Source organism: Diospyros lotus, chromosome 14 (genome assembly GCF_014633365.1).
Source record: "Diospyros lotus cultivar Yz01 chromosome 14, ASM1463336v1, whole genome shotgun sequence".
NCBI lineage: Eukaryota > Viridiplantae > Streptophyta > Magnoliopsida > Ericales > Ebenaceae > Diospyros > Diospyros lotus.
Window position 1 is genome coordinate 18,845,007 of NC_068351.1, and position 14,098 is coordinate 18,859,104.

At 35.1% G+C, this 14,098-nt stretch overlaps 1 protein-coding gene across 1 annotated transcript; it reads left to right on the forward strand.

Annotated features, from left to right (window-relative positions):
- Positions 1-6,017: 6,017 nt before the first annotated feature.
- On the forward strand, positions 6,018-6,910 carry LOC127790486 (oleosin G). The gene has a single exon (XM_052320025.1). The coding sequence runs from the start codon at positions 6,125-6,127 to the stop codon at positions 6,752-6,754; it is 630 nt and encodes a 209-aa protein (XP_052175985.1). The 5' UTR covers positions 6,018-6,124; the 3' UTR covers positions 6,755-6,910.
- The last annotated feature ends 7,188 nt before the right edge of the window (positions 6,911-14,098 follow it).

Below are 14,098 nucleotides of genomic sequence, written 5' to 3' on the forward strand. Positions count from 1 at the left end.
CACACTTGACTAATATGACACACCTTCTACCGAATCCAAATTCCGTCGTCATATTACCTCGGCCAATGATTTATCGTCAAGTGACTACTGGATCGCATAGGACATCCTCCTCGTATATCTCGAGGTGATAGATTCCATGTCTGATGCACATATACCTCGTGTGTCACTGAACTAGGCACATAGATACGTACGGCTATCCCTGATTAAGATAACCATATAATATCGTTGATATCCTAATTCACCAACACACAGATATCCATGTCATCTCAGGTCTAAGGACTAATGCAAATCCGTAGTTAATATTGAATCATTGACCCGTGAGATAAAACCCATGTGATTAATTATTAACAGTCCCGTTCAGTGAACTCGTTCCTATAACGAGTACCCACTCGTCTTCTTTCTGTATCTTATACAGAGTGGTACGAGACACACCAATCTTGTCTTTCGATATCTTATACCGAACAAGGAGGAAGACTATGTGCCGGCCTTTGCGAGTTACTAATTATCCAAGTTAAGAACTCTATGGCCATGGACATATTTATAGTATAACGTATTGTGGATTATCCGTCTCGATTATTCTTAACAATTAAGAATGGTATCCACTCCATATTATACTAAAGTATATTTATATGTTCAATTCAAATCATATTGCAAATTAAATTAAACATAAAACTTGCCATTAAATAAGGTTTAAAGAATTACAAGATTAAACCCTATTGTGTCACTAGAATTGGTCTTGAGGGCTTATATCTAACAATCTCCCATTAGCTCTAAGACCATTCTGAATGGTATCTCATACCCCATCTGTCTAGATAAGAATTTAGTTGCTTCTTGTTCATGGCCTTAGTCAGTGGATCTGCTGTATTCTCTGATATATCTACTATTTGCACATTGACATCTCCTCTGCCAACAATCTCTCGAATGAGGTGGAAGCGTCTCTCAATGTGTTTGGACTTTTGGTGAAACCTTGGTTCCTTGGCTTGCGCTATGGCCCCATTGTTGATTAATATTTCCTTTTAACCCACAAATATATAATAATCACCACAATTACGATAATTAACAGTGATTAACCACTATCAAATAATTTAATTAGCTACCCTTAATTCCCTATTTCCTCAAAACAACATAAACATTTATTTTCCCTTAATTCCTCAAATATTTCGTAATGACTTCAAACACCAAATTAATATTCATTATTTATTTCTCAATTTTCGGGATATTACAACATTGATATATAATATTTCCCCAATTTATGTCAAATAATGATTCGTGTTTATTAATGTTAATTGTGTTTAATACACAAATTTATAATGCCTACACATATATACAATGCTTCGTGCATAATGCTAAGTGCAGTGCTTCACGCATATTGTTGAGTGCAATAATTAAAGATATGTTGGACAGATGGTTGGTTTTCTCACACAACCAACCACATCTATGACTAAGTGGTGCATAGATGAAAGATAAGTTTTGAGCATATCACAAAGGCAAGTTAATGAGAGCTCAAGTTTAAAACAAAATCACTTTAATGAGTTATCAAGATGAGACTATAAAGGGTAGCCAAAATGTGAAGATCCACTTCTGACCTTACTTGTCTAAGAATGCCAAGTGAGAGTCCTACTTAACATATATGTGAAAAGTAGAGTTGTGGACTCAAGTTAGATACTGTGTGTATCTAAACTATTACCTATACGATATTTATATAAAATGAGACATACGCTCCATGGGAAATGAGAATAATACCGTAGCATGTGTTTCATACCATGTGTGCAAAGTTTGATCAAAACAGGGTAACAAGAGATATGGATATCTTTTTTTAGTTGTGTGAGACTCTCGAGGTCACAAGGATCTCGTAAAGTACCCTTTAACCTTTAACTTTTTTCTTGAAGTTATGATTCGATGTAACTATCTTGGAATGCTACCAAAAACCATGTATGATTCGGTTGGATGGAGCATATCTAGAAAAGCGATTGAATTATGATAGAAGGATTATAGGAAGAAGGAAATATCTATTTGAGTGTCACATTTGGATGTATTTACAGGTCGACTAATTATAATCATTTGTTAAATTATAATTGCAAATTCAAATTTTATTAAAAAGTGATAAATCAAATTGAAATCTAAGTTTGAATAAATGTGATTTGATAGTTCTAGGGTATAACATATAGACTCTACTTGCATTATGAAGCTGCTATATATACCTAACAGTTGTATAGCAACAAATTCTAGAAAAATAGTATGTTGGTCACATGACCTATTTGTTTGTATGGAACACACAGAGAAATGAGAGTATACAGGTATGTAAACTCATTATGTGTAAGTGGGAGATGAAGTAAATCCGGATTGTGTACCCGAGTAGATTCACCCATAATGGGTTCTAGATCCAAATCCGAATGTGGGTCTGCAACCATTGTGTGCGGTTGCCGAAGAAAACTGCCAATAGCAGTTGAACCCACTTCCTTAATTCATAGAGGAAATGGATAGATGGGATGTGAGTGTATCTATTTTATGTGAGCAAACAAAAAAGAGTGAATGCTTTCTGGAAAAATTCTCTGTGAGTGAAAGACACTTAGACTGTGGATACAAAACAAGATTCATTGTGATTTTGTTTTTATCAGTAATTTAACCGTTTGATCATATTTCCGTTATGCAATCAGGTAAATCCAATTTAATTTAATGATCCATTTGTTTCATTATTTCCAAGATATATATTATCTAAAATCAAGTGATATAGATTTAACAATAGTGATGTTATTGAAAAATGGGACTCATAAATAATAATATGAAGACATACATGTTTGGTTTACTTGCCCTATGAAGTTAGAACATTCTCACATTATTAATTTTTTATATTAAATAAATAAATAAAATTTAATATTTATATAATAAGAAAGAAAGATTTTTAAAATATACAAAATGTATTAAGACACATTTTAATAGTTAAAGATGAATTTTATACTTTTTTAATATATAGCTGAGATTACTTTGATCAAGTGTGCCATCAGTCCAATCCATCTTTTCTCCCCTCCCAAACACCCCCTGCTTCTCGAATCCCATGTTCCAATCTTTGTATTTATATCTACCACATTGGGTAAGACTACTTTAAAATTTTATAAATTATACCTTTATTTGAACCAAATTATATTTGGTTTCTTTTGAAGTTAAATCTTTTTCTTTAAGTGAAGTTAGTGTAAACCTTAATACATAATAGTTGACGAGTTCATATTAATATTTTTTACTATATTATTATTATTTAGAAATTTAAATAAAATAATAATATTTAGGGGTAATGCAATTCCATTTACAATTTCAAAACCAATGCATGGGAGCGCATGGAGATAGGTTAAGTGTCAGCGTCAGTGTAATACATACATATATACATATATAAGAAATGTTACAGTAAGAAGAGTATTAATATCTTGTATAATATGAATGATATTTTATATGATATTAAAATATATTAATTATATAACATAAAAAATAATATATATTATTTAGGTTACAAAACATTTTTTTACATTTTATAAAATATCAATTAACTCTTATATATAATGACATATCTATATAATATATAATAAGGGAGAAGTGCTGTTGAAAATATGTAAAATATATTAGAGACACATTTCAATGACTAAAATAAATTTTATACATTTTCAATGGCTGAGATTATTTTATATTTCTGCCCAACAATCATTCTGTATCTCTCTCCTTTTCTCCCCACCTTCTCTCTCTATCTCTATCTCCCTTTCTCTTTCTACCTTCTCTATCTCTCTCTTCCTCTATGTTCTTCTTCCTCCCTCAACTTTTGCCTTTATCGAGCTTACTTCAGCCATTGATATAAAAACAAGTAAACTCTCTATATTCAGGGTTTTTTTGTTTTTGCTTCTGTCCCATTGTTCTCATCGCATATATATATATGTATATATATATACAGGCACATATATATACACCCACACATATATACACAAACCCTTTTGCTCTCATCATGACTAGCGGTCGCCATTGCCCCCAAACACACAGGCACATATATATATATATACACTCGCGCGATCATTTGGCTGCTGGTAGCAGCCGACTCATCTCCCTTGATCGGTAGCAATGGGAGGTTCGACAAACCCCTGACCCGTAGGCCCTCGACTAGTGATAGTCAAGGACTCTCTAATTTTTTTTAAATTTTTAATTTTTTTAAAATTTAATTTTTTAAAAAATTAGTATATAATTTTTTTAATTTCTAAATATTTATACTTCATTTTATTTGAAATTTTTTAAATAAAAAAAAACCAACAGTGTAAGTTTTGATTTAAAAAAAAAGAGATTTTGACATTTAAAATTTATTATTTTCAATCTAAAATTTTATTCAAATAATCGATTAAATTGGTCATTTTCTCTGTTGAGGAATGAGACATGACCACCATTTATGAAGTCACTGTCTCACCACGGGTCACCAGCAATGAGTCATCTTTGGCTACTTAAATCTCCAACAACACAAGACCAAAAAAATTTTTATACAGAAAATATAGTTAAATTTTCCCAATCCAAAAATTTTTCACATAACGAATATTTTTTTTAAAAAAAATAAGGCAAATGTAATGACCTGATGTTGGGACTTAGAATGATTTTGCATGCTTTCATGTTTATCTGATTGCAAAAATAAGGCAAATGTAATGGTATGGGATTTAATGGATTGAAATGTTGATATTAGGTGTAAGTTGCTTGGGTGTTATGTGTAAGTGGTGTGGGTGTGATCGAGTGTATAAGGAAGAAAATGGTAGTGTTTAACCTAAGACATCTGAATAAGGCTTGAGCCATTTTGGATGTGTTGGATGCTGGGCCACATTCGGATGAGGCATGATGCATTCGGATGACTTGGGGAGGCATTCGGATGGAGAGGTCACACAGTCGGATGTCAGTCACATGAATTTCTCACCATTTGTGTATAACATTCAGATGGGACATGGAGCACATTCAGATGTTACTCTCATGCTTTCGCTTCTTTTCTCTCATGCATTCGGATGTGGATACTATAACATTTAATATTTAATAATGATATCAAAGTAGAAAATTTAATTCAAAATTTAATATTTTTATCTTTAGGTATTAAATCTTTGATACTTAAAGAAATGTGAAATTAGTTAAAGAAATATGAATTTGAGTTACTTAAAGATGCGATATTCAAAAAGAATTCATTTATTCGTATTATTTTTTAATTTTAATTTAATTTAATTTTTTATTTTATTATAATAAAAATCAAAAGATCCGAAGGTTCTCCGACCCCGAATTGGGGTTCCCCCATTGATGTCAGTAACACTAACTAGTGTACAATTCAATTTTAATTTCTTTTAGATTGCAGAGTACTAGCTGTTGTGCATTATTTGATATTTAATTTATTTTTATATTTGATTTGTTTGAAATTATAGAATCAATATTGGTATGTATTGTTTGATATTTAATTTTTAATTTAATTTATTCATATTATAAAGCACTTATTGATGTGTTTTATTATATAGATTTAGTAATTTTTTTCTTTTTATTATAAAATATTAACATGTATACAATAATTTTAATTTCTAGTTTTTGTTCAGTATTTATAATTTCTTTTTTACTTCTTTTTATATTTTGATTTACAATATTAGTGAACATTATAAATCTTATATGTTTATTTCTTATTTAAATTTTGTAAAGCGTTTAATACAAGTAAAATTATTATAAGTTCTTTACAAATTTTAATATAATATATATAAATTATAATTATATTTTAATTTTAATATTATTTATAATGAGTCTTTAGACATGAACATACACTAATTTACTTATATAATAATAGAATAGAGATATTTAACCATGCATCAATAGAGGGATATAATTGTTTCCAATTAATTACTTGCTGCACCTCTTATACATGATAAGGTAATTATAAAATATTTTATATATATATATATATATCATAGGGGAGAATGGGGTGGGTTTTTTGTTTTACTAAGCGAGCTGCGAGCGTCAAAAGTATTACCCGTAGAATCAAAGCCAAAATCTGTCCACAAAAGAAAAAGTCAAGTGTCCCCATGAGCAAATCTAGGAGAGCAAAACTCCCAAGCCTAGCCCATCTCCCGCCACGTGTACCCTTTGCATGTTCCCCGACGAACTGACCCTCCAAACACCTGTCACCAAGGCCGCCCCGCCTGCCCTTTCCCTTTCCATTCCATTCCCCCTTCTTCAATTTCCCCTTCCATACCATCCCCCACCCCCTCCCTCCCCTGCTCTCAAAATGTCTGATAGGCAAGGCGGCTCCGGCCAAGCCCCGACGAGACCACCCAGACCCGCCGCCCCCACCCACCCATTCCTGCGCCGCCTCCACGACCATGCACCCAACTCCACCCAGCTCCTCGGCTTCACCGCCCTGGTGGTTTCCGGGGGGATCCTCCTCCTCCTCACCGGCCTCACCATCACCGCCGCCGTTTTGGGCCTCATCTTCTTCACGCCACTGCTCGTCCTCTCCAGCCCCATATGGCTGCCGATCGGCGCCGTCCTCTTCGTCGCCATCGCCGGGTTCCTCTCCGTGTGCGGCTTCGCCGTGACGGTCGTCGCCGCTTTGTCGTGGATGTACAGGTACTTCAGGGGCTTCCACCCGCCCGGCTCCGACCGGGTCGACTACGCCCGGAGCCGGATCGCCGACACGGCGAGCCACGTCAAGGACTACGCTAGAGAGTACGGAGGGTATTTGCACAGCAAGGTGAAGGACGCCGCGCCCGGCGCCTGATGAACCCCATTCCCTTAGAAGCAAAGGGTGGTTTTCTTTTCTTCTTTTTTTTTTTTGGGAACTCTGTGTCGGTGTACGTTTCTTGTCTGTGCTTCTGGTTTTTGTCTTATCTGGAAATCCGTGGTGTTTGGTTAATTTAATTAGGTTCCTTGTTAAGATGATGATGACGAGAGTGTGTTTGTTGCGTTTTGGTTGAAAACGTCAATTCCGGGGAGGCTGCTTAATTTCTTGTTTTATGGCTGAAACTGAATGATTAGCTTGGCATCAAGTATTATGGATTTAAATAATATATATTATAGAATTTGTATCTAATTTGTTTAATAATCGTAATAAAATTTCATATTAATTTGTACTGCATAATGAATGGTGAGGACAAATTGGTTAAGTTACTTAACATAAAGAAATATTGTCTACATAAGGTCTTTTATAATTAATTTTCTTTTTCATGCCTTTTATGTTTTTGTCTCTAATTTGAATAAATTGTCTTTAAATTATATATATACAATTATAAAGTAACTTATAAGAAAAAATTATTAAGACCACAGTCATCTAAAAAATTTAAAAAATAAAATTGATAATACTCGGAGAAATATTAGTTCGAGAGATTGATACATGCGCTCCCGAGTCAGGCCGCTTGGTCTCAACCTACTAGTTGGATCACACTTGGTCTTGTTCCATTCATTAGGCAATAGTCGGTCTCAACCTACTACTTACTCAACCTTAATAATAGAGTCTTTTACAGACTCTCAATCAAAACTATCTTATTTAGGATTGAATTATCTGATTTGACTAGACTTCACACTAAGAATTAAGTGATAAATTTAATCTGAATTCGGGATAATTTTATAAAATCCAATTATATATCTAGTGAGACGTTGATGAACTTGGGATAAACTCTTAAATCTTAAGAAGACAATATATTAAACTAATTAAATTCTTTCGAATTCATCTAGTATAATCACTCCTAAACACTATCCAACAAAATAAAATGCTATTTCGTCTGAACGAGAATGATTGAAGGGGGTCAAACGAAAAAAATGCCCTAATTCAATTTGCAGATTTACCATCTCTACCCTAACTGTCTCCAACAAGCTCTATCTCGCCTTGCCTCTCCTCATCGTTGCTCGCTGATTGCCGATGCATTCTCTTGTTGCCCTACTGCAACACCTCATGCGATCGTCTTTACTTCTAATCGTCGCCTCGTCACAGTGCCTCGTGCCAACTACCGCTACGCTATCTCATTGCCTCACTGTTGTTGCCTCTGAATAAAGGCCGGGCGATAAAGTGCAGACTTCATTATTGGATGAAGTCCAATTCAGTCATCACTTTGTGTAAGTACCCATATTTTCGTGAGGTTGCCACGTAATTTAAGCAAGTTTAGAATACAAAAAAATTGGTTTGATAGTAGTTATCAGTACCAATCGACTGTAGGGAGTGTCTTGGAGCTTAAATGTCTAAGGAAAATAATATGGTCTCGACGAATGTTTCGAGATAAGATTTATGGTATCGAGAGAAATCGGATTGAGAATGATTTTTAGTACAGCTAAAATGCAGCTGTTATTTAGGCTACAAAACTGAATTGTCGTAGGGGACTTCCGGGAAGTCAACGGAAGCCTGAGGGGGCTCTAATTTTTCATAATGAGCAACCCTTCAGTGGTTTCGGGATGAAACGATAGTCCGGTGAGGATACTAGGGCAAAATCGCCCTTATCGAGTAAATCTTGAATTATTAATTTTGCGTTTTCAATATTGAGATGCAAATTAATTTGATGTTTAAGGGCATAGTTGCAATAAAGAAATTGCTTAAGTGAAATTAAGAAGAAAATTGGGGTTTATGTGTAATTTTTTTTAGTTTAAATATGTAATTTAATAGTGTAAGATATAATTATATATATATACATAGGTTGCATGGTGTGTGTGCGTGAGTGATGGTTGCCCATGGCTTGCAATTTGATGGTTGTTTCCTACAAGATTATGGAGAATTTGCACGCAATAAGAGATGGGTCGAGGGATGGTCAAAGCAGTTGAGTGGGTGGTGTGTTGCCTATAAATATGATGAAGAAGTAGAAGCAAAATGGGGAAATGAAGATGGAGATGAAGTAATGAGCAAGCAGCAACCATGGCAGTGGCCTCGAGCAGCGGCAGCAGTAGCCGGTTGGGGCGGAGCAAGGCAGCGGCGGTCTGGTGAAGTCGGTGACCGGCGGGCTTGATGGAGGAGGCGGTTGACAAAGCAAGCTCGGTCATGGCAGCCATGGTCGCAGGCGGTTGCGCCGAAACAGCAACCAGCCGTGGCAGTAAGCAGCTACCAGCGGCAATGGAGCAGCCGGTGCAGCGGCCGACGGAGGTGCCAGCAGCCGGAGAGGGCGGCGCAAGGCCGGATGACGTGTAATACCCCATATTGCAAAGTGTCAAGAAAGTTCAAAGAACTGAAAATCAATTTGAAAATTTAGTTAAATAATTTCCGAATTGATGGAGGGGAATACCCTAGAATGTAAATGTCTAAGGAAAAAGGTATGTCACTGACAAATGTCTTGAGACATGATTTATGACACTTAAAAGAAATCGGAACATAGATAATTTCTCGGTATGACTAAATTTTAGCTTGAAAAATCGAATGATCATAAGGGATGTAATACTCGAGATTTTTAGATTAAGATATTTGAGAAAATAGGATATTTTAAGGGATTGTGGATGTTTGGAGACAAAAGTTCAATTTCTGAACTAGGGTTAAAATCGTAATTTTTGAGGTTCAGGTAAAAGTATAATTTACCTAAAAATCAAGGGCATTAACGTAATTAATCCAATCTTTAGGGACTAAAATGCAATTAAAAATTAGCCTGGGACTATGTTGAAAAGGGTCTAAGTGCAATTAGTCAAAAATTAGGGCCAAAGTGTAATTCTTGAAACCTTTTTACTATGGGCATTTGAGAGCTTGAGGAATAGCCTCATAATGACTTTAGAGATATGATAAAGGCTCATGATGACGTTAGAGATAAGATGAAGACTCATGATAACTTTGGAGATAAGATAAAGTCTTATGATGACTTTAAGGATAAGATTTGATTGGATAAGATTTTGTTGATATGATTTGATTTAGATAAAAATTTGATTTGAATAAGATTTGATTAGGATAACAATGATTGCATAAAATCTTAGAAGATTTGGAATGATTACAGAAAATGTTAGAAGATTTAGAATAATTGCAGAAGATCTTAGAAGATTTGGAAATGATTATATAAAATCTTAGAAGATTTAGGATGATTGCAGAATATTTTAGAAGATTTGGAAATGATTATATAAAATCTTAGAAGATTTAGAATAATTGCAGAATATCTCAGAAGATTTAGAATGATTATAGAAAATCTTAGAAGATTTAGTGTAACGCCCCACTTTTCCCAAGCAAGCGTTAACTCGAGATTTCAGGAATAATTTTTCTTTTTTTTCAATATTCTCATCCACATAACATAAGTCTCTCGATACACATCATTTCCCAACAATCCCGATGGTACCTTCTTAGCATATCAAAATTTAATAATTAATAGTCTAAGATATGTATTATCAATCACATCAGCGAAAGCAAGATCGAAACCTCAATGATATATACTGACAATTCCTTTTACAATAACCAAATCGATGTTTCACATGAAAATATCAAAATATTACATAACTCTGAACATCGTAATCATAGACAAAAACCTACAAAAACTAAACATAGTAGCTACATCTCGATGACATTATTTCCCTTGACGCCACTACATTCACCTGGAACATTTGAATATTCCAGGGACATAGTCCAAATTAGATACTGAATCATCTAAGTGAGAGTTCAAAAATATTTTCATGCAGATATGGAAAATTATATATAAAATTGATAAATCCCGACATGCCCCAGCTTAAGAGAATCCCACATAACACTTAACCCTAACCGGGGAAAATGCAATCTCTCTAAAGGCGACACGACCACATCGACCCATTGGCAAACACAATCCTGCTTAAGAGGGACAATCTCGACATATGAACTTGGGAATTACCCCATTGTCATTGTTAGGCATTACGCTCATACTCAAAAGCATTCCAAAACCCAATGCAACCCTAGCCCCAAGAGTGTCACATCAGCACTATCCCCGGAATCAACGACACCTCGGCCTTAATGCTATTGCTCAAAGGAACCTGGGGTGGTGTCCACTCTCAGCCCCGCCACTTGAGCTAACAACCGGGGTGGTGTCCACTCTCAGCCTCGCCACTTGAGTACCGTAGGGTGAAGTTCGTCTCAGCCCCGTCCCAAGTGGGTCACATAGCATTAACCATTGGCACGCATTTCGAGTGCTGACACTCGAGAGCTACGTCACAAGTTAACAACCCACTTCCCACATGGACAACAAACATGCCAATGCCAAAAAATCATAACATGCATAAAATCAATATCTCAATATATGCAGTTTACCGTACGAAATATAACACAGGTGTAAGTAATCATTTGTAAAATCATCAATAAACCTAGCCATGAGGATGAACACTCACAGTAAACCATTCATATGCCACAAACGAGTTTTTCGATAGAATCACTCACCTTGGGTTAAATTCAAGATTCCTCGAAATGCGTGCCCGATCGACCTCGATTCTCGTGCTAGGCGCTCTCTAGTTTAAATTTGAGCATCAACGATACCCTAGACATCATATGCATTCAAAGGGAAATCAATATCTATTTTCCCAATTTTCTCATTATTTTTCTCTAATTTCTTTCTATTTTTCTCTCGATAATTTCAAGTAAATACCTCTTCAAGCATTTTTTATAAATTTTTCTCCACAAAAATTCATAAAACAATATTTATAAGCATATGAAATTTTTTGGAAATTTTTCAGATTTTTCTCCTATTTTCTCAAATTTCCATAATTACTTTTCCTTGAGAAAATTTATTTCTCATTGATTTCCTTCGAATATACTTCAATAAAAATACCAAAATTTATAAAATAAATTCCTTATCCTTCTGGAATTTTCTCAGAATTTTCTAAAAATCCCTCATATTTATTTTTCATTTACATTTCCTTTCAAAAATCAAAAATAATTATTTTCTCAAGAAATTTCCAAGATAAAAATTCATCAAAATAAACTATTCCTTCTCCTTGAATTTATGGATATTTTTCCATAATTTTAATTCCTTTAATTCTATATTTCATCGAATTGTCTATATTTTCAGCATTTAAAAAATACAGAAAATACCTCCGGTCATCTTCTCAAGCGACGGCGACCGACGACCTGCTCCGATGGCTGATCCGACAACACCACTTTGAAGCTCTCCTCATGTCAATCACAATGGCACCCTTACATGGCTGAAAAACTCATCGAAAATAGCCCGATTTGACAATTTACAGTCCGGCTCTGGCGAAGCTTTGCGTTTTCCGGCGAGCCAAATTAACCTTCGATTCGAACTCCGATTGACACGAAACTTTCCAGATTAGTTACCCATAACCTTGTGACCAAAGGCCCCTTATTAGATCATTCGATCGATCACTCTACAACCCGATTTAACCATTCCCGCAATATGTATATATATATATATAGGCGGCCTAATATATATATATATATATATATATGCGAAAACACCCTTCATACTACTCCAAAAATTCTCAAAATCTCCAGAATTGCTCCTCACAACCCGGGGAACAAAATCCCCTTATCCCCGACCTCTATACTATTTATAGCCAAATTTGTCCGTTTTTTCGACCAATCAGAGGCCATAGCTTCGCCTTTACTCGACCTTGGCCATGCCCTGTTGAAGAACACTGCAAATCTCCAGATTTTTTGGCCACAAATCGTGGCCAGATCTGCCATTTTTGAGCAGATTTTTGAAAATTGCACTTTAGCCCCTTAGAAACTTGCTTTTACATTTTGGCCCTTATCCTCAAGCCCTGATCTTTCTAGCACCATCACTAAAACTCTCAATATTGGTACTTCTCATTTCTCTCTTGAAACTTCTGAAAAATTACCGTTTTGACCTCCCTCAAGCAAATTCAAAAAATTGCACTTAGGCCCGATTGATCGTTTTGACCTCAAATCCACTCGATTCAACCTGAAACCACTTAAAGGTTGTTCTATATATCAAATATTAGTCCTAGACACACTCCGTTGATTTTTTGGATATTGTCTATAACAATTCGGTAATACGACCTAATTGGTAGCTGTATTTTTGTTGTGCCGAAAATTGATCCCGATCTCATTTATTTTATCACTAAAAATCATAATTTAAATCACTCATCGATACTATACCATTTTTCTTGGCTATCTAGGGTCCGGAGTACTATCTCTGACTAATTCAATCGTCCAAAGCTATGTTAGTGTACCCTATAGTCTTATTTTTCTTAAAATTCCATTTATACCCTTTATCAAATGTCATTTTTATCCTCAAATTATTCCCAAGTATTACATTTAGAATGATTGCAGAATATCTCAAAAGATTTGGAATGATTATAGAAAATCTTAAAAGATTTAGAATGATTGTAGAAGATCTTAGAAGATTTGGAAATGATTATATAAAATCTTAGAAGATTTAGAATGATCGCAGAATATCTCAGAAGATTTGGAATGATTATAGAAAATCTTGGAAGATTTAGAATGATTGCAGAAGATCTTAGAAGATTTGAAATAATTGCAGAATATTTATTTCTTGGTGACTAAGTTTCCAAAACCTATAAATAAGGGGTTTATGGCTAAGGATTCTCTCATTCGAAGTTGTGATAAATTCGTGCTAGACAAGAGTGTTTCGAGTTTAGTGGATAGAGGGATTTTAAAGCATATGCGAGGCATCACACACGCAGAGCACTTGGGCAGTGCGTGAGGGTGTGTAAGGAGATAGTTTGGTCAAAATACTTGAGGAGTTGCAGAAAAGTCGAGGTTGGGCATAAGACTCAAGGTGTTCTGAGTTTTGTTCAAGGTCAGTGTTCGCCCCCAAAACTTGATTTATTGTGGGTGCTTCTACCCTAAAAACTTAGTGTTTGTTCTATCTAAATGTGTTGTGACTTAATGCAAAATAATTTTGTTGCATGCAAACGGTAATCGGTGACGGTTGGTTTTGTGAGGGAGGTTCGTCCCTAAATGTTTTGAACTTGTGCATTGCATTTTATAAAATGTTGCTTATATGATGCATTGAATTGTGAAATATGACATTTTCTTGCATTTTGTGTGTTTGTATGGAATGTCAGCCTAAGATGTTGTTTGGATAGTATAGCCATAATTCTCCAAGGGCGTGACGGAATAATAGGGGTATCTGGTGCTGATGTGCATGTCGGGATAGTCGCCTTGGTTTTCGTGCCGGGCTATTTGGTCAGGGAAGTTGCACTAGGATGA